Source organism: Acomys russatus, chromosome 9 (assembly GCF_903995435.1).
Source record: "Acomys russatus chromosome 9, mAcoRus1.1, whole genome shotgun sequence".
NCBI lineage: Eukaryota > Metazoa > Chordata > Mammalia > Rodentia > Muridae > Acomys > Acomys russatus.
The window spans coordinates 20,352,965-20,373,901 of NC_067145.1; the positions used below are offsets into that span (position 1 = coordinate 20,352,965).

The window sequence follows — 20,937 nt, forward strand, 5'->3', positions numbered from 1 at the left end:
GTGTTGCAAATACAGCCCTGGGAGCCCTTTTGAGTGGAGAGCTCATCGTTCAAACTTATTTCATTCCTTATATCAGGTTCGTTAATATATCAAAGAAAAGACAGGATTTTGGGATCTCATCTATTTTTCCAACTGCTGTGGTTTTGAGGGGGAAAAAAAGTAACTTAGCGTTCATCTCCCCTCAACTCTGGGTGGGGGGCTGCCTAGCTTTATGGAGGTTTGCGGGGACAAGAAAGTAAAGGCTAACTTACCAAGACAGTAAGAGAAAAACGTGCCATGTAGGCAGCAGTCTGAAGAGGCTGTGTGGACCCTCTCGTGCCAGCCGCCCCCTCTGAGTTCAGATGAGATCATACGCATGTGAACCTCACACAGCCTCTGAGGTGAGGGCCTCCTAATTTATCTTGCAGGTGGTGGAGAAGCTGATCCGGGGCCTCGCCATGGAGGATAGCAGGAACATGTTTGCCTTGTTTGAGTACAATGGACACGTGGACAAGGCCATTGAAAGCCGGACCATTGTAGCTGATGTTCTGGCAAAGTTTGAAAAGTAAGTTCCTCCTCTCCCAAGAGCCGGAAGAACATTTGACGCTCCCTGTTTGGCCCCATTGTATGTTTGTGTTAGTTTTATTTTACCTGTGTTCATCTATTTACCTTCTTTGCCATCTGTGTGTCCTGACTCAGACAAAGCCATGGTCTCAACGTTGATTTATCTCATCCTCAGCTCCCTCTCCCCCTCTCCCTCTCCCCCCTCCCCCTCTTCCCCTCTCCCCCTCCCTCTCCTCCTCTTCCTCTCTCCCTCTCTCCCTGTCTCGCTGCCTTGTATTCCCTCTCTCTAACAACTGATAAGTTTTCACTTATTCCCGATAAGCTTGGAAATGAAGCTGGTGGGCTCAAGCCAACACCCCAGTTACTGAAACTGCCTCTCGTGTCTGCCATGCCCCTTCGGCACTTCACTGTTGGATCTCTGACTGACATTCCCTATGTGGACTTGGCATAGGAAGGCAGCACCCTTCCTCCCCTGAATATTCACAGCAGCTTCAACTAAGAAAATTTAGTCGAGAGTGGCTAAGCTTAGGACACAAACAGACAACCTTTGTGGAACAGGCACACGTTAGATGGTGCCAGTTCAGCTGGGGTCCTCATGACCCCTGCCTGCCAGCTTTGCCTAAAGCTTTGCTTTTGCTTTGTTGTCTTAAAGTGAGACCAGGCTGGGAGCATGCGCCTTCCCTCTGGTTAGCCTGCCGACGAACCCTGACAAATAGCCTTGCTGTTTTGTTTGTGTGACTGTCCCTTGTTTCCTCTCTGCCCCCACCATCCTACCATCACCACCATGGGTAGACGTCCTCAGAGTGAGCTGTGCAAAATCAGCCCTCAGTGGGCTACCAGGGGCCCATTTCTAGTTTTTCTAGTTTTGCTCTGAGTCTTTTGTGACCTCTGCCTGTAGGTTAGCTGCCACGTCAGAAGCCGGGGACTCGCCATGGAAATTCTACTTCAAACTTTATTGCTTCCTGGACACCGACAGTGTGCCAAAAGACAGCGTGGAGTTTGCGTTTATGTTTGAACAGGTAAAAGGAACTTTGAGAAACAGTTTCCTTTGTTGGAGGCAGGAGTGAAGCCCATTACTACGCCATGTAAATGAACTAACTGCTAAAGTCCTTAGGATTAGGCATGGCTGTAGAGTGGCCAGCAAGAAAAATCTAGGGGCTCACACTGTAGAATGAAACCATACACACTCGATTTCAACACCGCTGCTGAGAAGCCATAGGAATGAAAGATAATACAGTGTGGGGATGACACCCTGAAGGGGAGGAATTCGGCTTCAAAGCAGTGGGCTGTGCTTTCCGAGGGAGAAATCCAACTTGCAAGTGGTGGCATATGTGCTGGAGAGGTGGCTCAGAGGTTAAGAGCACTGACTGCTCTTCCAAAGGTTCTGAATTCAATTGCCTGCAACCACATGATGGCTCACAGCGTGATCTGGCGCCCTCTTCTGCCCTGCAGGAGTCTATGCAGGCAGAACCACAGTATACATGAATAAATAAAATGGTGGCTGTGCTCTTCCCAGGAGGAATTTAAGCTTGAAGGAAGGCTGTGGTGCAGTCCAAGGCTGGGGTGCAGTCCTCGGGCATGAGTGAATCACCCTTGTGGGTCTTCTCTACTCAGGAGTTCCCTGACCGTACTTGCTGTCCCCTCTCTTCAGGCCCATGAAGCAGTCATCCATGGCCACCATCCAGCCCCTGAAGAAAACCTCCAAGTGCTGGCCGCCTTGAGACTCCAGTACCTACAAGGGGACTACACTCTGCACACCTCAGTCCCACCCCTCGAGGAGGTTTATTCTCTGCAGAGACTCAAAGCTCGCATCAGTCAGTCGACCAAAACCTTCACCCCCTATGAACGCCTGGAGAAGAGGCGGACCAGCTTCCTGGAGGGAACGCTGAGGCGTAGCTTCCGGACCGGGACGATGGTTCGGCAGAAAGTGGAGGAGGAGCAGATGTTGGACATGTGGATTAAGGAGGAAGTCTGCTCTGCTCGAGCCAGTATCATTGACAAATGGAAGAAACTGCAGGGAATGAGCCAGGAGCAGGCCATGGCCAAGTACATGGCCTTGATCAAGGAGTGGCCTGGCTATGGATCAACGCTCTTTGATGTGGAGGTGAGAGCTGTGAGCACACAGGTGCTGCGTCCTGACCACACGGTCAGAAACTGAACCTTGCCAGGTCCACATGGTGGGGTGGGGGTGGGGTGTGGTCACCAGAGACCACTTGGCTCTGTGCCTTCCTCTGGTTTTTGGTAATTCATCTGTTTATTTTTATTAAGTAGTTTCTTTTGTTTTTAACTTTGTCCGTGTGTGTGTGTGTGTGTGTGTGTGTGTGTGTGTGTGTGTGTGTGATGTGGAAGAGGACAGAAGTCATTCAGTTCCATCCTTCTAGTGTGTGAGTTCCAGGCACTGAACTTAGTGACCTGAAGTGCTCAGGCTTGCAGGCAAGCACCGTGCCCACTGAGCCATGTTGCCAGCCCTCCTCAATGTTTTTTTTTCTGTTCCTTTGTAGCAAATGTTTGTATAAGATGCTCTCCGCTAGGAGGACCTTTCTCTATTTGTGTGTTTGCTTGGCTGGCTGGACTCTGTTGTTGCTCTGTAGCTGAAAGTAGTCTCGAGCCCCTTGCCTCCACCTCCCAAGTGGGATTATGAACATGACCACCACACCAGGCCTCAGATATCTCATGTGGTAAATAACTTCCTCCTCTTCCCCCCCCCCCCCCATCCCCTTCTGAGACAGTTTCTCTGTGTAGCCCAGAATGTCCTGGAATGCTCTATAGAGTAGGCTAGTATCATCGAGCTCAGAGATCTACCTGCCTCTGCCTCTGCCTCCCCAGTACTAGGATTAAAGGTGTGCACCACCACTGCCATGTTTATCTCCCCCGCCAATCTCTTTCCCTCAATTAAGCTATTGTTCAAATTTTTAAAATACTTAATGAAATCTGCATTTGAAAAAAATGCTTGTTTTTAGATACACACACACACACACTTAGAAACTCTGGACACACAGATTTAAGTACTGCTTACACAGAATACTTAGGGAAATTTCTCCAGATTGAGTTTTTCAGATTTTTAGAATTTCTATATAAACTTTTCTATTTGAGCAGCCCTGATCTGATAATCCAGAATCCGGAATATTTCAAAAGTCATATCACCCCATCTCTCCACCCCTATTTTTCCAGACAGGGTCTCACTGTGTAACTCTGGCTGGCCTGGAACTAGCTCTGTAGAGAGGCTGGCCTAAAACTCAGAGGTTCACCTGCCTCTGCCTCCTCCCAAGTGCTGAGATTAAAAGCCAAAATAAAACCTTTTTTTTTTTTTTTTTCTGGCCTGGAACTAACTCTGTAAACCCTACTGGCCTCAGAGATTCACCTGCCTCTGCTTGGATTAAAGGCACCCACCACCACGGCCTCGCAGCAAGATCCAACTTTTTTGTTTTGTTTTGTTTTTTAAGTATTTTCTTTTTTGCACCCAGGATCGTGTGCATACAAGGCAAGCACTCGACCGCTTGGCTGCATGCCCAGTGTCCAGGCTACATGTTTTGTACGTGGAGTCAGCACCTAGGGATGGTTCACGTTGTAGAGACCGGGTTAGAAATGCTGAGCTTGCACTTGTTTTGTTTGCTTGTTCCTTAGCTTGAAAGAACAGCATCTTATAAAGTGGAATTTCGGCTTCATTCTTGGAATTTAGCCACTGCCTCATCCCACTGCTAGCTCCTCGTTTCTTTATTTACGGCCACTGACTAGAAGGGAACTTTACCAACCTCGTAGCACAGAGGGGTACTTGTCAAACAAGCCTTCCGGTCCAATCCTGCCACCTCCCTCGTGTATTTTCTCTGCAGTTCTGGAGGGTTTAGTCAGTCCTGGAGGCCACAAGGCACGCAAAGCCTGAGACAGTCACTCCTGCTCTGAAGGATTTTCCCAGCCCCTGTTGTACAGATGAGCTTCTAGATTTCATACAGCTGCAGCAGTTTAACGTGATCTTTGACAACTTTAAATCGAATATTTATAAAAAATCTAAATATCTTATCCCACAATTCTTTCATTGCTTCTGGTAAGGTGCTGTCCTGGCCATAGTACATTAGTTGGCTATGTTTGCTGTCATGCGGCAGTTCTCAACTTGTGAGTCCAGACAGACCCCTTTGGGAGTCAAATGACCCTTTCACAGGGGTCACCTAAGACCACTGGAAATATGAGATACTTAGGTTACAATTCATAACAGTAGGAAAATTAGTTATGAAGTAGCAACAAAAATAATTTTATGGTTGGGGTCAGCGCAACATGAGGGACTGTACGAAAGGGTCATAGCATCAGGAAGGTTGAGAACCGCTGCTCTGATGCATAAGTGAGGTGCTCTGCGCCTTGTACACGGTCTCTTTGACGAGCGTCATTTGCACCACCCCTTTATGCTCTGGTTCCCATCGTTTCTGTTGCTGCTCCCTACGCAAGCTCTTTTCTCCTCCCGTCGTTCTGTGCCAGCATCTGCAGTTGTTAGGCCCAGGCAGTGAAGTATGCTCACATTGAGTGGATATCGGGTCCCTATGGAGAGAAGGCAAGAGTGACTGGGAGAATTTACCTCTATGATCCTAGATAAACCAGCCCAGACAAGATTGGGGCGGGTCTGGCTTATGCAGGATGGCTGACCATGTTGTTAAGCTGCTTGCCCAGCCTGTGTGTTGTTTGGTTTCTTCTATGTGGCTGATTCAGGTGGCTGTAATAGACCAGCTAGTTCACGGTGGAGATAAGGCATCAGGAAAAAGAAGGGCATCAGAGCAAGGCCTTCTACTTTACCCATTTGTTTTCTAAGAAGCCTAAAATTGATTACCCAGTCAGAAATCAAATCACCCAGGGTATGCACTGAGGTGCCATCTCTTGTGTTTACGTGTTGACCTCAGTCAGCACCACCTGCCAAGCACTGGTCTCGGTGCCTGCCTTGTGGCTTCTAAAATGTGTTCTGGTCATCGTCCTTACCCAACATTTGCTTATAGTGACTCCCTTGCCCCAACAGTGCAAAGAAGGCGGCTTCCCCCAGGAACTCTGGCTGGGTGTCAGTGCGGATGCCGTGTCTGTCTACAAGCGTGGAGAGGGCAAACCGTTAGAAGTCTTTCAGTACGAGCACATCCTCTCTTTTGGGGCACCTCTGGCCAACACGTACAAGATCGTGGTTGATGAGCGGGAGCTGCTCTTTGAGACCAGTGAGGTAAGAGGCAGACAGCAAAGCAGGGGAGCAGTGCCTTCATCTCCTGGTGGCCTTTGACCAAGTCTCTTCGTTTGAATAACACACTCCAGGCGTCTTGTCTGGAGCACACTGTGATGAACCCTCCCTCTTCTAGAGCCAAAGTCAGATGGCTCCAAATTTCTCCTGTCCCATTTATTAAGCACGGACATTTGTTTCTTTTGTAAGAGGGCCAGAAAAGCGATACAGTGAAAAAGCACACTGTTGGCAGTGACACCTTGCAGAGAGTAGGTGATTATTGCAAAGAACCCTGGCAATCAGACTCTATTCTGGAGATTAAAGAGATAGCTCAGCAGTTAACACTTGTTGCTTTTACATAAGAGCCTGGTTCAATTCCCAGCACTCACATGGTAGCTCCCAACCATTCTTCAGGCACCAGTCGCACACATGGTGCACAAACACACATGCAAACAAAATGCTCACACATAAATAAAATGATAACGAAGGTTCCAATGTCATCTACAGAGCAGGAGGAAGCTGAGGGGCCTCCCATTTGGCCATAGTTGATTCAGGGTCACAAAATCACATTCAGGAGTGTCACTGAACTAGCAACTCCAAACTTGAGCAAGTGTAATAAGAGAAGTCAATTGAGGTCTCCACAAGGGGGCTGCCCCCAGGAAAGAGTGGCCAAGGGGAATGATGGGGGGTAGGTGGGCACTCAGGGTGCTGGGGGGCAGGAAAGCGAATGATGAGGTTTAGCAGGTCTAAGGGGAAAGTATGCAGAGAGAAGAAAGGGCTCAAGACTGTGGCGGGGGGTGGGGGGGCTCCCGGAGGTCCCAGAGCTGAGCTGTGATGTTGAGTTGAATCCCATGGAAGGTAGGAACCTACCATGGAATCCGGGATTGTGTAAGACAGTCCAGCAGCGCTTTACCAACATTGGTATGGGGTGAGGCTGGAATGGCAGAAGGAGAAATAGAAGCCTATATGATGCCTTTGTGTGGCCAGGCTGAGAGGACAGACTGGCCAGGGAAGGGGACAGTGATAGAGCATCCTTGCAAGCTGCCAGTGAAGAGCTCTAGCTCAGGAGATTGGCTTGTTTGGGGTGGAAATGGGTCTCTGGGGGGCTGGCCATAGCTCTGCCCCAACCCCCAAGCCTCTCTTCGCTGCTTCAACTGTGTCCAGATAAATGGGCCAGAATTAGTTGCTGTAGCCTACAAAGGCTCAGGTGGTCTTCAAATTTCACCACCATTTTCAGTGAGGATAGCGGTCAGAACCCTAACGGTACCAGCGCTGAGGTGCTGGTGGCGTACTAGTGTGCAAGGTTGGACAGCATGCATCACATACAATCACTGCTTTCTAGACAAGAGCCACCAGGTGGCGCACGCTTTATTTAGAAAGGCTCCAGTTCCCTCTCTCCCTGGCTGTCTATGAGTCGGGAGCCTGGACTTACCATAGGAAGCTACTGGTTCTTGTATAGAGGACAGTCGGAGGTCCAACCGGCTTATCCAGTTCTTGGACCTGGTAGCGACTCGTTACCGTGTGTGTGTTCTGCTCTCCTGGCAGGTGGTGGATGTGGCCAAGCTCATGAAAGCCTACATCAGTATGATTGTGAAAAAGCGCTACAGCACCACACGCTCTGTGAGCAGCCAGGGCAGCTCCAGGTGAAGACATGCAAGCCCGTGCGTCTTCCAGATCTGAACGTGCCGCTCTCTACCTACGCCAGTGCCGGGTCCGGACCCAGCTTTGGAAACACAGCTGCCCTGGGCTTTTGGAAACCAGTCAGAGGGAGGAGTCTCCGGGGCTCCCTTCACCCCATCAGCCTCAGTGACCACATATTAGTCTGTCAACCTTAACAGTCTGCACAATTTCTAAAGCTTTAGTACTTGTAGGTGATACTTGCCTTAAAAAAAAACAAAAACAAAAACAAAAGAAAGGGGAGAAAACCATGCTGCCACCAAAGCAGCCAGAAGTGCCTTAACTTGCAGAATTGACCCTAATCGACCTTAACTGTGCTACTGAGGGGAAGCGCTTTCCTCTTCTAGGGGAGTTTGCAGAGCTTGGAAGCAGGGCATCCATTGGATGCACTGATTATGCACTAACCTCCCAGCCTGATTCCCTGATGATGAGGGAAGGTGAGGGAGTCGGGAGGGAGACGGAGCAGAGCGCAAGGGGACAGTGCGTGGTAGTCGGAGAGCTGCTGGCAGCCTTCCTCGCGGACATGCATTAACGTTTTGCTTTGTTTCATTTAAGTGTCTGTGCTTGCCCATGCATGCGTCTGTTCATACACTCAACACTCTAATCATTGTTTCGTGAGCATTAAACACAAAGGGAAGAGGATGTGCAATGGTGTAAACAGTCTGTCTGTATATTTTAATAGTGCAGAGTTATAGTCTCCGAGGTGTTTTTTTTTTTTTTTTTAACAGACCGGAACCCTGGATGCTCCTGTCTTTGCTGTATTTTGGAAAGAAACATTTTGACTCAGTTTCGTTTTTACATGTAGCAAGGGCTGCTACCTGTGACTGCTGTATTACTAACAGGTCCGTAGCCCACAAAGATAACTGTATTTATAAACCACTCTTAGACTGCTGGCTCCAGTGCTGTTTTTAAGAACAATATGAAGTCATTTTGGAGTCTTTTATTTCTAAAAGTTAAGTTTGTTTGTTTTCTTTGAAGGGTAGCTTGTATCATCACTCTGGATTAATTGCAGATATAATTGTGTTGAGAAGGGGGTGTGGGGAGCTGCTGCAGTCCCAAACTCTGTAACCCTCGCACAAACCTCTAAAGGACCCTGATGGGAATGCCGAGGCTTCAGGGAAACGTAGGCGTTGTTTCGTCCCTAGTTCCTAACGGTGGCCTGAACACAGCCCTGTAAGTAACAGCGGCTGCGACCAGAAGAACAAGAATCTGGACTTGGACTTCTATTTTTATATGGGAAAATTATAAAGGTGGCCAAGTGAGTCTACTCACAAAGAAAGAAACATTCAATTTGCCTTACCCCGTATGGACAGCTATGTGAAAGTGGTGTTTGTTGGTTCACAAAAGTCTGACAATAAAAGATATTAGCTAATGTGCCGTGTTTGCCTTATTTGGATAGTTTAACCATGTGAGGAGTTTACTTCTACATGTTCATGTTTGTAAATTTTTTTTATTGTATTGAATTACATAAGGGCATTCTTATAAAATTATCTAATGTGCTTTGAGTCCATCTTCTCCGTCCATCAGCCACCCTCCCTTTCTTGTTCCTTTCCTTTAAACAGCCTTGGTTTCCCTGTCATCTGTACATGTATTTTCAGTTAGGCTCCAGGTAGCTTAGCTTAATTCTGTTTCCTTTGTCAATTCCACTGAAGCAGTGTTGCTGGTTTGCTTTTTTAATCCAAGCAGTAGCCTAACAGCACACAGTTAAGAAATTGGGATTAATTGACTCGTTACAGCTGATGTTGAACTTTGGGGTTTCGTTTTTTAAGGAAGAAGCTGCTCAAATTTCTTCAGTGCTAAGCCATGCCACGAGTCTCAAGACGTCAGACCTCTAGGGATTATTAATTTTATTGTTTCTTAAAGTATCTTTTTATTTCATGAGGAAATGAAAAAGAGTAATTTAGCAACAAGAAGGAAGAATGTGATAAGGAAAGTAAAAGAACTTTGAGCCCCGCCTGCCCCCCCCACTCCCAGTTCCTTCCCTGCCCCACCACCCCCAGTTCCTCCCCAGCCACACACACACGCACAAAGGTAAATGTGGGCCATTTTCTGTGAAGAACAAACAAACTCACAAGACAGACAGGGCCAGGATTTCAGGTTGAGAACCATTGTTCTAGAGGTTGCTAGTGTGAACTGGACAGCCTTGATGTTCATCCTCATGCGTCTTCAGTAAAGTCCTAGGTCACCTTGATGGGTCTTTTCTCAGTTTTCCTCACGCTTAGATCCTCAGAAGGGATGGCTGGGCTCTCTTCCATCATGTGGCAAGGTGTGAAAAACACAAGACAGGCAAGGCCAGATTCAACATTTACAGACTGCCACTCCCTTCCTTCAGCCAAGTAAAAGGGATGCTGGGAGGGAGGCAATCAAGAGGTAGAGAGTTAACAATCTGTATCCTACAGGAAGTTGCAAGAAGGATCCAGAGGGTCCTAGAAATCTACAAGTAGAACAATATGATAGGCAGATTTGGGCCCAGGGGTCCCGCTCAAACTAAGGCACCAGCCAAGGACAATACAGGCGGTAAACTTTAAACCCCTTCCCAGATCTAGCCAATGGACAAAATATTCTCCACAGTTGAGTGGAGAGTGTGATATGACTTTCTCACGTACTCTGGTGCCTCACATTTGACCATGTCCCCTGGAGGGGGAGACCTGGTGGCACTCAGAGGAAGGACAGCAGGTAGCCAAGAAGAGACTTGATACCCTATGAGCGTATACGGGGGAGTAAGTCCCCCTCAGTCACAGTCATAGGGGAGGGGAATAAGGGGAAAATGGGAGGGAGGGAAGAATGGGAGGATACAAGGGATGGGATAATCATTGAGATGTAACAAAGAATAAATTAATTTAAAAAAAAATCACTCAGCAAGAGGTGAGGGGTGTGGCCAGTTTGTCATTTACTACACACATACCTTCAAGTTACAGTGTCTTGACAGACAGATGGCAGATTCACCTTCTTCCGGAGTCTTGCTCTTCCTTACAGACCACACTGAGGGGACATGTTCTCCACGCTCCCTTCCCTTCCTGATGGCCACATCCGTTCTGGGTGGCATGACCTATCGCTGTCCCATCACTAGCTTCCTGGCGTGAGGCACACTTTCTGTGGAAACCTGCACTACGCCCACCTGAGTGTCTCCTTTTTCAGTGTCTCCTCTTGGTCTCTCTTGATTCCTCCTTAATTGTTTTCTCTTTACCCATGACAATGTGGTCCAGACCTTAGTGCTTTCTCTCAGAGATACTTGTGCCCGGCTACTGCCCACTTCTCAGTAATCCACCACCCTCTCTGTTTACCTTTCAGTAATGGATTAATTACCCAGAATTTTCCTTCACAGAAGAAGTCTAGCTGCAGGATGTGTTTCCCAGGCTCATTTGCAGTTCTGTGCAGGTGGCAATTTTGCGTCAACTTGCAAATTCTTGATACCTCTCACTTAAAAGGTGAAGTCTAATTCTCACAAGAATGTGCTAGCCACACAGGTTACTTCTAATGAATAGAATCATATGTAAAGGATACTGCCTGGCTTATAATCCAAGGTCATAATAAGGAATGCCTCTGACTGCTTTTTCTTGGGTTACAATACTCTGACATAGCATATGGGTCTCAAGAATCTGAAGCTGCTGCCATAGTTTAAAATATATGTTAATATATATGGCCAAAGGCTGTGCAAACCACCCCAGGCTAACCATCTGAAGCTGATCACCCCATCTTCAACCATAAGAGACCTCCTTGATGCTCACTATCTTTCAGCCACCCTGCTGTGGAAAACCTGCCCTGCTACGATCTGGCCAAACTGAGGTTTCATGAGCAAAGTCAATAATGACTCAGTTTGGGGCGGCTAGTTTCACGACACTGGCGAGGACCTGTTCTCCTGCTGGACACTGCATGTTGTCACAACAGCTGTCCTGTAACCCTGGAACTGAGTAGGGGGAACATGCTAGAGGAAACAGAAATAGTTATTAGTAGCCTGCTGTCCGTCGGGTGGCTGATGACGCAGACTTAAAGAAAAGCAAGGAAAATATTGGTGGAGAAGAGAGAAGAAAGGACACCTTTGTGATTCAGTAGAAAGTCTACCAACACTCTGTGGTCATTCGCACTCCAGAGGTGTTGCCTTCTTCCTGCTGCTTCCAGTAAAGAGACTGGACCAAGCTTGGAAAGATACTGCTGACTAGAAAGAAGCCATCTGTGAAGTACCCACTCACTCAGCTGGTCTTCTTGGGTTCTTCTCTTAGCCTTAGAATGAATGAAGAAAGAATTAGATAAGAGCTTAATATGTACCATGTGTGGTGGCACACACGTTGAATCTCAGCACATGGGAAGCAGAGGCAGGTGGATCTCTGGGAGTTTGAGGCCAGCCCGGTCTACACAGTGAGGTCCAGTTTTGTTGGGTGATTGCAGATAGTCTCTTTACTATAACATTTAATCCTGAAAAAGAGTCATAGAAAAAAAATGTTGCATCCTCTGATGTGACAACCCCTAACAGCTTTGTGCTACAGGCTGATTCACACAAGCACATGCAATGAGAAGCAATGGCAGCAAATCACACAGCAAAATACAGGTTACAGAACCCACCTAGTGCTAGTACAGAGAGGAAGCCAATGCCTTGTGACTTCTCCTCTGAGAATCCTTCAAAGCTGGATATAAATCATGAGATCACATGACTTCTTCAAGGCAACAGACTCATCCTTTCAGGACCAGAACAAGCTCCCATTCACCGGTAAGCGGAGAGCTGCTGCCTGACATGTCTGTTTTCCACTTTAAGCCATCAGCCTCCTCCCTACCGCTCGTGAATATGCATGTGCCGACCCCTGGAGTCTCCCAGGAGAGGGGCACTGATTGCCAACTGACACCTGCGGCCGAGAATGCCTCTCCTTGCCCCATCCCACACAAATGATTCTTTGTCATCGTGGTCTCACTTAAATGTCACTACCAAAGGGGCCCTTCCTAACCACCAAATGTAGAATAGCAGGTTTTTCTTTTTCTCTTTTTGAACATTTTCATCATAAAAATGAAATGGGTATGTCTGCATGTGAGTATGTGCACATGAGTGCAAGTGCCTGCAGAGTCCAGAAGAGGGCCTTGAGTCCCTTCGAGCTGAAGTTACAGGTCGCGAGCCACCCAACATGGGTGCTAGGAGTTGAATTCAGGTCCTCTGCAAGAGCAGTTGTTTCTTCTTTTTGTTTGTTTGCTTGTTTTTTGAGACAGGGTTTCTCTGGGCAGCCCTGGCTGTCCTGGAACTAGCTCTGTAGACCAGGCTAATCTTGTACTCGGATATTCACCTGCCTCTGTCTCTCCATTTCTGGAATTAAAGGCGTGTGCCACCACACCCAGCTCTCCTCACTTCCTGTCTTCTTAAAGAATTCAGCAGACAACTCTTTAAGCCAAAGTTTATTTAGCAAAGCAAAGCATGCGTGGCAGACAGAGGTTTGAGTGGGCTGTCCTGAAAAGGCATAGCAGCACAAGGGTTTTTACACTGTGGATATTCTTCATGAATATTTATAAGGTGTGTGAAATAGTCATGGATTAAGATGACACCTTACCCCTCCCAAACCATGATAGACTAGATTTCCCTTTTAGGGTATTTGTTCCTATTCACTAAATGACTTTTTCTCTCACTGTCTGCACTCCCCAGTTGATGGGAGTTCTTTGTCTAGGGTTGAGGCCCCTCTGGCTTTCCCACACCCATGTTAGCATGCCCCTTGATGGCTTGTTTGTTCAGGTCTTGTTAGGCAAACATGCTAAAGAGACTTCACGGGTGCAGCCTCTCTGATGTTTCTAGGAGATCAAACTAATTTTAAATGAACATAAAATGAAAACTAACATCTGAAGGCAAACGAGATATGTGGGATTACTTCCTGCAGTAGTGCTATAATTAAAACTTAATGAATGTCATATATAATAAAGTATTCGTGTGGTTTTTTACTTGGCAAACTTAATAATGTTGAACATGGCCAAGAATCTGTGAGGAAGAAAAACATGGTTCCAGGTAAATAAGAATCATCCCCCTGAGCTTTGCTGGCTCTTCTGCCCCAAAAGTCAGAAAAACTTTTCTCATTGTTCATCTCACTCAGCAGTACAGTCCTCTCTACCTGCGGCCTGAGGTTCCTGTGATGCTTGATCTATCATTTGCACATCCACTCAAGAGCACACACACACACACACACACACACATACATATACACATACATATACACCACACTCCACACACACTCCACTCACACACATACATACATACCACACACTCTACACACAATACACTCACACATACACATATATACCACATGCTCTACACATAATACACTCACAAACACATACAATACCACACATCCACTCACACACACACATCCACATACATACATACATACCACACACTCCATACACAATACACTCACTCACACACACACACACACATACACACACTCCATACATTCTCTCTCTCTCTCTCTCTCTCTCTCTCTCTCTCTCTCTCTCTCTCTCTCTCTCTCTCTCTCTCTCTTTCTCTCCACCTCTTTTAAGTTCCTTGTCTCTTCTAGTTCTACAGAACACATCTGTGCTCCTGGAACCCCCAGGGAGGGGAGGACTGATTGCCTCCCAGCTCTCATGTCATGGGTCTGGGCATGAGATGATTTCTCCCCTTGTGCTTCCAGTCCATGCGTCTTTCTTCTTTAAGAGTCTGCCTGGGGCTGGAGAGATGGCTCAGAGGATAAGAGCACTGGCTGCTCTTCCAGAGGTCCTCAGTTCAATTCCCCGCAGCCATATGGTGGCTCACAACCATCTATAATGTGATCTAATGCCCTCTTTTGGCCTGCAGGTGTACATGTAGGCAGAGCACTGTATATGTAATAATAAATAAATCTTTTTTAAAAAAGTTTGCCTGTGTGTATGTCTGTGTGTACCGTGTGCATGCCTGTGTGTATGCCTGTGTGTACCGTGTGCATGCCTGTGTGTATGTCTGTGTGTACCGTGTGCATGCCTGTGTGTATGTCTGTGTGTACCGTGTGCATGCCTGTGTGTACCGTGTGCATGCCTGTGTGTATGTCTGTGTGTACCGTGTGCATGCCTGGTACCCATGAAAGCTAGAAGAGGGTGTTCAATTTCCTGGAACTGAAGTTACAGAGGGCTGTGAACTACTATGTGGGTGATAACAATGACCCTGGGTCCTCAACAAGCCCATACAGTGCTCTTGATTGCTAAGCCACTTCCAGACCTTTCTTCCTTCTTGAACACCCTCCTTAAAGAAACTTCATTAGGACATATCTTGGTCATTGTTCTATGGCTGTGAAAACTCACCATAACCACAGCAACTCTTGTAAAGCAAAGCATTTAATTGGAGCCGGCTTACAGTGTCAGAGGCTTAGTGCATTGTCATGAAAGGGAGCATGCAGGCAGACATGGTGCTGAGTTCTACATCTGCATCTGTAGGTAGAAGGAAGAGGGAACCCCTGGGCCTGGCTTAGGCTTTTGAAACCCCAAAGGCCACCTCCAATGACACACTTTCTCCAGCTAAGCCACACTTCGTTTTTCATGTCTGCATTCATATAAGCTTCATTTTTATACCATATGTTTTTTAAATTTTAATTTTATTAATTCATATTACATCTCAGTGGTTATCCCATCCTTTGTATCCTCCCATTCCTCCTTCCCTACCATTTTCCCCTTACTCCCCTCCCCTATGACTGTGACTGAGGGGGACCTCCTCTCCCTTTATATGCTCATAGGGTATCAAGTCTCTTCTTGGTATCCTTAACCCACACTTTCTAATCCTTTCAAATGGGACCACTCCCTGGTCACCAAGCATTTAAATCTATGAGCCTGTGAGGGCCATTCTCATCCAAACCACTACCGACCACACAATCTACTTTGCCTTCTCACAAGTGTCTGGCTCACAGCCTCTTAGAGCTAACTTCAACTGTGTACTTGACAGAACCTCGAATCACCTGACAAAGAGTTGTGATTGAGGCGCTGTCTTTATCAGATTGGTCTGTGGAACTGTCTGTAATTGACGGGGGAGGGATCAGCCCACTGTGGGCGGTACCATTTCCTACTCAGGCAATCCTGTATTAGTCAAGCATGAGCCAGCAAGCTAGTTGGCAAGCAGTGCGTCTCTGGGGTTTCTGCTTCAAGCTCCTTGAAGTCTTGCCCAAGCTCCTCTCAATGATGCACTGCAATCTGGAAGGATAAGCCAAAACAAACTCTTTCCTCCCCATATTAGTTACTTTTCTGTTGCTGTGACAAAATACTTTTTGTGTTGCTGTTTTTTGTTTGTTTTTTGAGACAGGGTTTCTCTGTGTTATCTTGGCTGGCCTTGAACTCACAGTGATCAACCTGCCTCTATCTCCTCAGTTAAAGACATACACCACCATGCCCAGCTTGTGACAAAATACTTTTACCATTTAGGGGTCTTGATTAACAGGCTGGAAAAATCTTAGGCACAGCAGGAAGAAACAGGTAATGAACTGTATTAAAAGTAAAGAAAAACACACACACAGTCAGAGGCAGAGGAGAGAGAGAAACAGAAGAGAGAGAGAGAGAGAGAGAGAGAGAGAGAGAGAGAGAGAGAGAGAGGACACACACACACACACACACACAGAGAGAGAGAGAGATGCGAGAGGGAGAGAGAGAGAGGAGGAGAGAGAGAGAGAGAGAGAGAGAGAGAGAATGCAGAGAAAAACACTCCTCATAGAGAAGAGCTGGAACTAAGAAATCAACACCTGTTCTCCTGGAGGGCTGAGGTTTCAAAGTGGCTTTGGTGGCCTGAGATAGGCCTCCTTCCCCCTTATTTTGGGTAGGTCAGCTTTAACAAAGCAAAAGAAATGGGTAAGGGCACAGTTTCAGGTAAACCTGTGTTTATCTATTTATGGTGGCATAAACACTTCTCTGGGTTTGGGGTGGTCAACCTAGAGAAAAAGAAGGAAGCTGACAGGCCCACACCTTCAGGTAAACAAGCTCAGGACCAGCCTTGAACATATCTGACCAGCCTGGAAGGGTGGCCCTTCTGGTGCGAGGAACACCCCCCCCCACTTTTGTCTCAGATCAGGAGGGTAAGAGGGACACCTGAAGTTATTATCTACCTGTGGTACCTCTCCCTGTCTGCCTGCCTGTCTAGGATGTGTCTAGCTCCTTGTTCCCTCAAAACTATGATGCAGGGGAACCTATAAAAGAGTTTACTTAGGCTTCTGGTCCCAGGGGAGGGTCCTGGTGGCTCTGGAGACATGAAGGCAGCCGGCTGGAGCAGGAATCTGAGAGCACGTCTTCAAACACGCATAAAGTAATGAAAGTGAGCAAGGCCATAAATTCTCAAAGCCTACCCCCTTAATGACGCACTTCCTCTAGCAAGGCAGCACCTCCCAAAGGTTTCACAGCATCCTCCATGCAGCACCACCTGAGGAGGCACTTCTCCCTTAAGCCACCACACTCTGCTAAGGTGCTGTTGACCAACCAGTGGTTTTTGACCAGCAAGAACAGAACAAATGCTTGGATACTGCCTTTATCTGAGGCCCTGCTAGCAACTTTCCTCTCATGAATAACCCATCCATTCACTTGGCTTCTTGGTTCCTTGACCTCTTTCATCCTCCAAACTCTAGTCTCTGCTCCCAAAGCACTCTATTCCCACCTCTTCCAAACTCTGTCGCCTCAATGGATGATCACTCCTCCAACCCCCACCTGACCTCTGGACAAATGAGATCACCACCTTCTTCACTGTCCATTGCTTTCTCCTTCTGTGGTTCAGAATCGTAACAAATTTTTATTTTTATATACTTCCAACTCCCACTTCACCTCTGACTCCCCTCTGCACCCCTTACTTGAATAATCCCACCCACAGATCAACCCGTCTCTACAAGTTCATATGGGACAGTTAATTCCCCGTGTCAGCTTCCCTGAGCCCCAGGAGGCCCAGACAGCTGGCTGACCATGATTTCTGGGTGTGTGTGGGAAGGAGTTTCCAGAAGAGATTAGCACTTAAATTGGTGGGTGAGCAGAGCAGACAGCTCTCCCCAGTGGAGCACGTAGTCTGCAGAGGGCTTGCAGACTACCAAAAGCAGAGACAAAGTTGAGGTCACTGGCTGACTGAGCAGGATCCCTGGCATTCTGCCTTCAGAGCTTTTGATTCTCGGGCCTTGCAAACAAGCTGGTGTGCGACCTAGCTCTCTGCACCTCAGACCTTTGACCTGTACTGCTGGCTTTCCTGAGCTTACAGCTTGAAGACAACAGTTTATGCGCTAGCTTTCTCAGTCTTCAGAACTCTGAACCAATGCATATAGTTCTAGCTGCATACATATACACAGCTCCTATTGGTCTGTTTGTCTGGGCAGCACTAACACTCTGTAGATGAAAAATTGAAGGCAGCTGGCAAACATAATGACTCACTTTCCTTCTTCCTTCCCTCCCTCTCTTCCTCCCTCCCTCCCTCCCTCTCTCCCTTCCTCCTTCCCTCTCCCTCTCTTCTTCCTTTCTTTCTCAGGATCAGAGTCTGACTATGAAGCCCGGGATGACTTTGAAATTACAGCTCTCTTTCCTCAGTCTTCAGAGTGCTAGGATTACAGGCATGAGCTACCCCCACCTAAGTCAGACTATTATATATTTAATAGGGCTGTGCTGTAGTGTCCAGGCTGGCCTCAAACTCCTCTTGAGTTTGTGCAGTCCTACCCAAGGGCCGCCCCCCCCCCGCCCATGTAGTTGAGCCTATAGGTACACAGGTGCCACACAGGCTCCAACCCACACTTGAGGTGCATCACTATAGTCTTCTGAAGCTTAGTAGCCCCTCCACAGTCATCATCTCATATATCTGTAGCGAATTCAACTCTCATGGTATCCTGCATACCCCAAACCCCTGTGTCAAAACTCTCCCTGTTTAAGTCTTTGTACTCAGTCCATACTTATACCAGCATGGAAGCCCAAGGATCATGAGTATCTCTTTGCATCTTTCTGTCACATATCCCAGCTCACCATCCATTCCTGGACCGTTAGGGTTATTTAGCTGTGGGTTTCTCCTCCCTCCAGCATAGGGGTTTTATGTCTTGTTTTCTCCCTTCCATCTCTGCTTGTCTGTGTATGACATATGTGAGGTACAATACATTCAAAGAAGAATGCTTGGGATTCTTTCACACCCTCACATCCCACTCAGACATTGGACCGTATCCTCCATCCCACGCTTGTCTCCTCACCAGTGACCAAAATATCCTTTTAAAGATGAAAGTCAGGCCATGTGTGGTGACACACCTTTAATCCCAGCACTCAGGAGGCAGAGGCAGGTGGATCCCTGTGAGTTCGAGGCCAGCCTGGTCTAAAAAAAAAGTGAGTCTAGGATAGCCAAGGCTACACAAAGAAACCCTGCCTCAGAAAAACAAAACAAACAACAAAAAAGATGAAAGCCAGGTCAAGTCACTTGTAGAAAAGCCATCTGCTGGATGAAGTGTCCCCTCTAATGCCTCATGTGTTGAAGTTCAATGCAGCAGTGTTTAGAGGTGTGGCCTTGGCGGAGATACCAGGGGCTGTACCATATCAGTGGAGTCATACGCTGATAGATTAGTAATTTATAGGCATTATTGGGAAAATTAGGAAGTGAGATTGAATTGGAGAAAATAGGTCAGGAGGCCCTACTCTCAAAGGCATATGCAGTGGGCCCTTCCTGTTGCTCTGCCTCCTCCCTGACCACCTCGAGGCAGGCAGCTTTGCAGTATTCACCGTTCACACTGCTGTGCTGTCTTGCTATAGCTCAGAAGCAAAAACGGCTCTAGCTGACTTCAGATCAAAATCATCGAAACGGTGAGTGAATTATAGCTCTCCTCCCTGCAGTGGCTTTCTCAGGGATTTGTCACACTGCTAGAAGACTGACAAACATGTCACACTGTTTCACTCGTGCTTTTGGTTGTAATTCTTTAGGATAAAATCAAGACTCTTTGCCATGGCTTGCCAAATTCTATGTAAGTGTACCCTCGGCTTGCTCTTCAGCATCCTTTCTACCATTCTGCTGCCTTCAGCCCTTGCCCACTCCACTCACCTGTTATAATACTCCTATGGTTTCCTGAGAACTTGAAAACCAGTCTTTGCTATATGGTTCTGACACTCCCCATTCACTCAGTGTCCCATGGCCTTGCCTCCTGAATGTCACATGACTATCTGCATCACTTTATTTATGTCTCTACTCAAAACGTCACTTCCCTGACCACCCTGCCTCTCTTTCAATGTAATGTCCATCTTTCTCCTGCACTTTATTCTCCCTCATTGCACTCAACATGTATTAGATTATTAATAGACCCCAGTGAATGCCAGGCTTTTGTGTTGTCCACTTTTTACATGAGCTTATCTATGTGACTTGCTACAGTCATTAGGACACTGGGAAATAAGCCTGAAGCAGAAAACTAAAGACGTCTCTTGCATAGTAGGGCTTGCCCTGGTGGAACCCTTACCTGTAAGATGAGACAATATCTGGGAGATGCCGTATAGAGGACCACTGTGGCACACCAGCCAACAGGCCCAGCCAATTGGAAGACATAAATGAAGCCACCCAGCTTCTGTCACTTAGTGCCAAAGACACTAACATACCTGGGACCACCACAGGGATTCTAAAATTGACTCAATAGCAAGGTGTCTCCTGAGTGTCTGTCCTAGTGTGCATGACTGGCTGAAAGGCACCATCTTTAAAGTCAAGTTTATTTCTCTGAGCTTGTCTTTCCTCTCTACCCCACATCTTGGGGTGTAATTGTGACGGTTAGACTCTTTCTAGAATTATATTTGTTTTTATTTATGTGTGTGTGCTTGTGCTTGTGCATGTGTGGGTGTGCACATGCCAAAGTGTACGTGTGGAAGTCAGAGAGGGCAAGCTGTAGTAGTTGGTTCTCTCCTTCTATGATGCATGTCATAGGGATCAAAGTCAACTTATTAGGTTTAATGGCAGGAACCTTAGCCCTCTGAGCCATCTCAGCAGGCCAGCAGTTAGCTTTCAACTGGACACAACGACAGAATCACCAGGGAAAAGAGTCTCACTCAATAAGGGGTAGCCTAGGTTAGGTTGGACTGTGAGGATGTCCGTGAGTGATCACCTTGATTATGCTAATTGAGGGGAAAAACCAGCCCATGGTAGGTGGCAGCATCCCCTGGGGAGGTACCAGGGAAGAGGGAGGAAGCTGCGCAGTAGCATGTAGGCCTTGATTCTCCACTTTGGACTTTGGATATAATGTAATGTAATGTACTGGCTATCTTGGGGGTGACTTCCCCCAGCGAGGGGGTGATGGCTTCTTTTCACATGACACAGATGATGGCGTCCCCACTGTAACTTGGAGTTGGGAGCCAAGTAAGCCATTTCTTTTAAATTACTTTTGCCAGGGTATTTGATCACAGTGACAAGGAGGAAAACTCAGACAGTAACCAATCTTTCAAAGGGTGCTGATAGTGAAAATTTTCACAGCTTGGCCAGAGTGTGGTGCTCGGTGGTTTGGTTAAACTCTAGACTAGGTGTTGCTGTGAAAGTATTTTCAGATGTGATCAACATAAGCAATAGACTTTGAGTAAAACAGTTTCTTCTCCTCAGCTGGGTTGAGTCTTAT

At 47.1% G+C, this 20,937-nt stretch overlaps 1 protein-coding gene across 1 annotated transcript in view; it reads left to right on the forward strand.

Moving 5' to 3' along the window:
- The window catches only part of Myo10 (myosin X), a 204,699-nt gene extending 196,580 nt beyond the window's left edge, over positions 1 to 8,119 (forward strand). The window contains exons 37-41 of the mRNA XM_051151002.1: positions 408 to 544; positions 1,442 to 1,562; positions 2,195 to 2,647; positions 5,540 to 5,731; positions 7,271 to 8,119. Of these exons, the coding sequence (XP_051006959.1) occupies positions 408 to 544; positions 1,442 to 1,562; positions 2,195 to 2,647; positions 5,540 to 5,731; positions 7,271 to 7,372 (1,005 nt within the window). The 3' untranslated portion in view covers positions 7,373 to 8,119. The remainder of the gene's footprint in view (positions 1 to 407; positions 545 to 1,441; positions 1,563 to 2,194; positions 2,648 to 5,539; positions 5,732 to 7,270) is intronic.
- Positions 8,120 to 20,937: the final 12,818 nt, after the last annotated feature.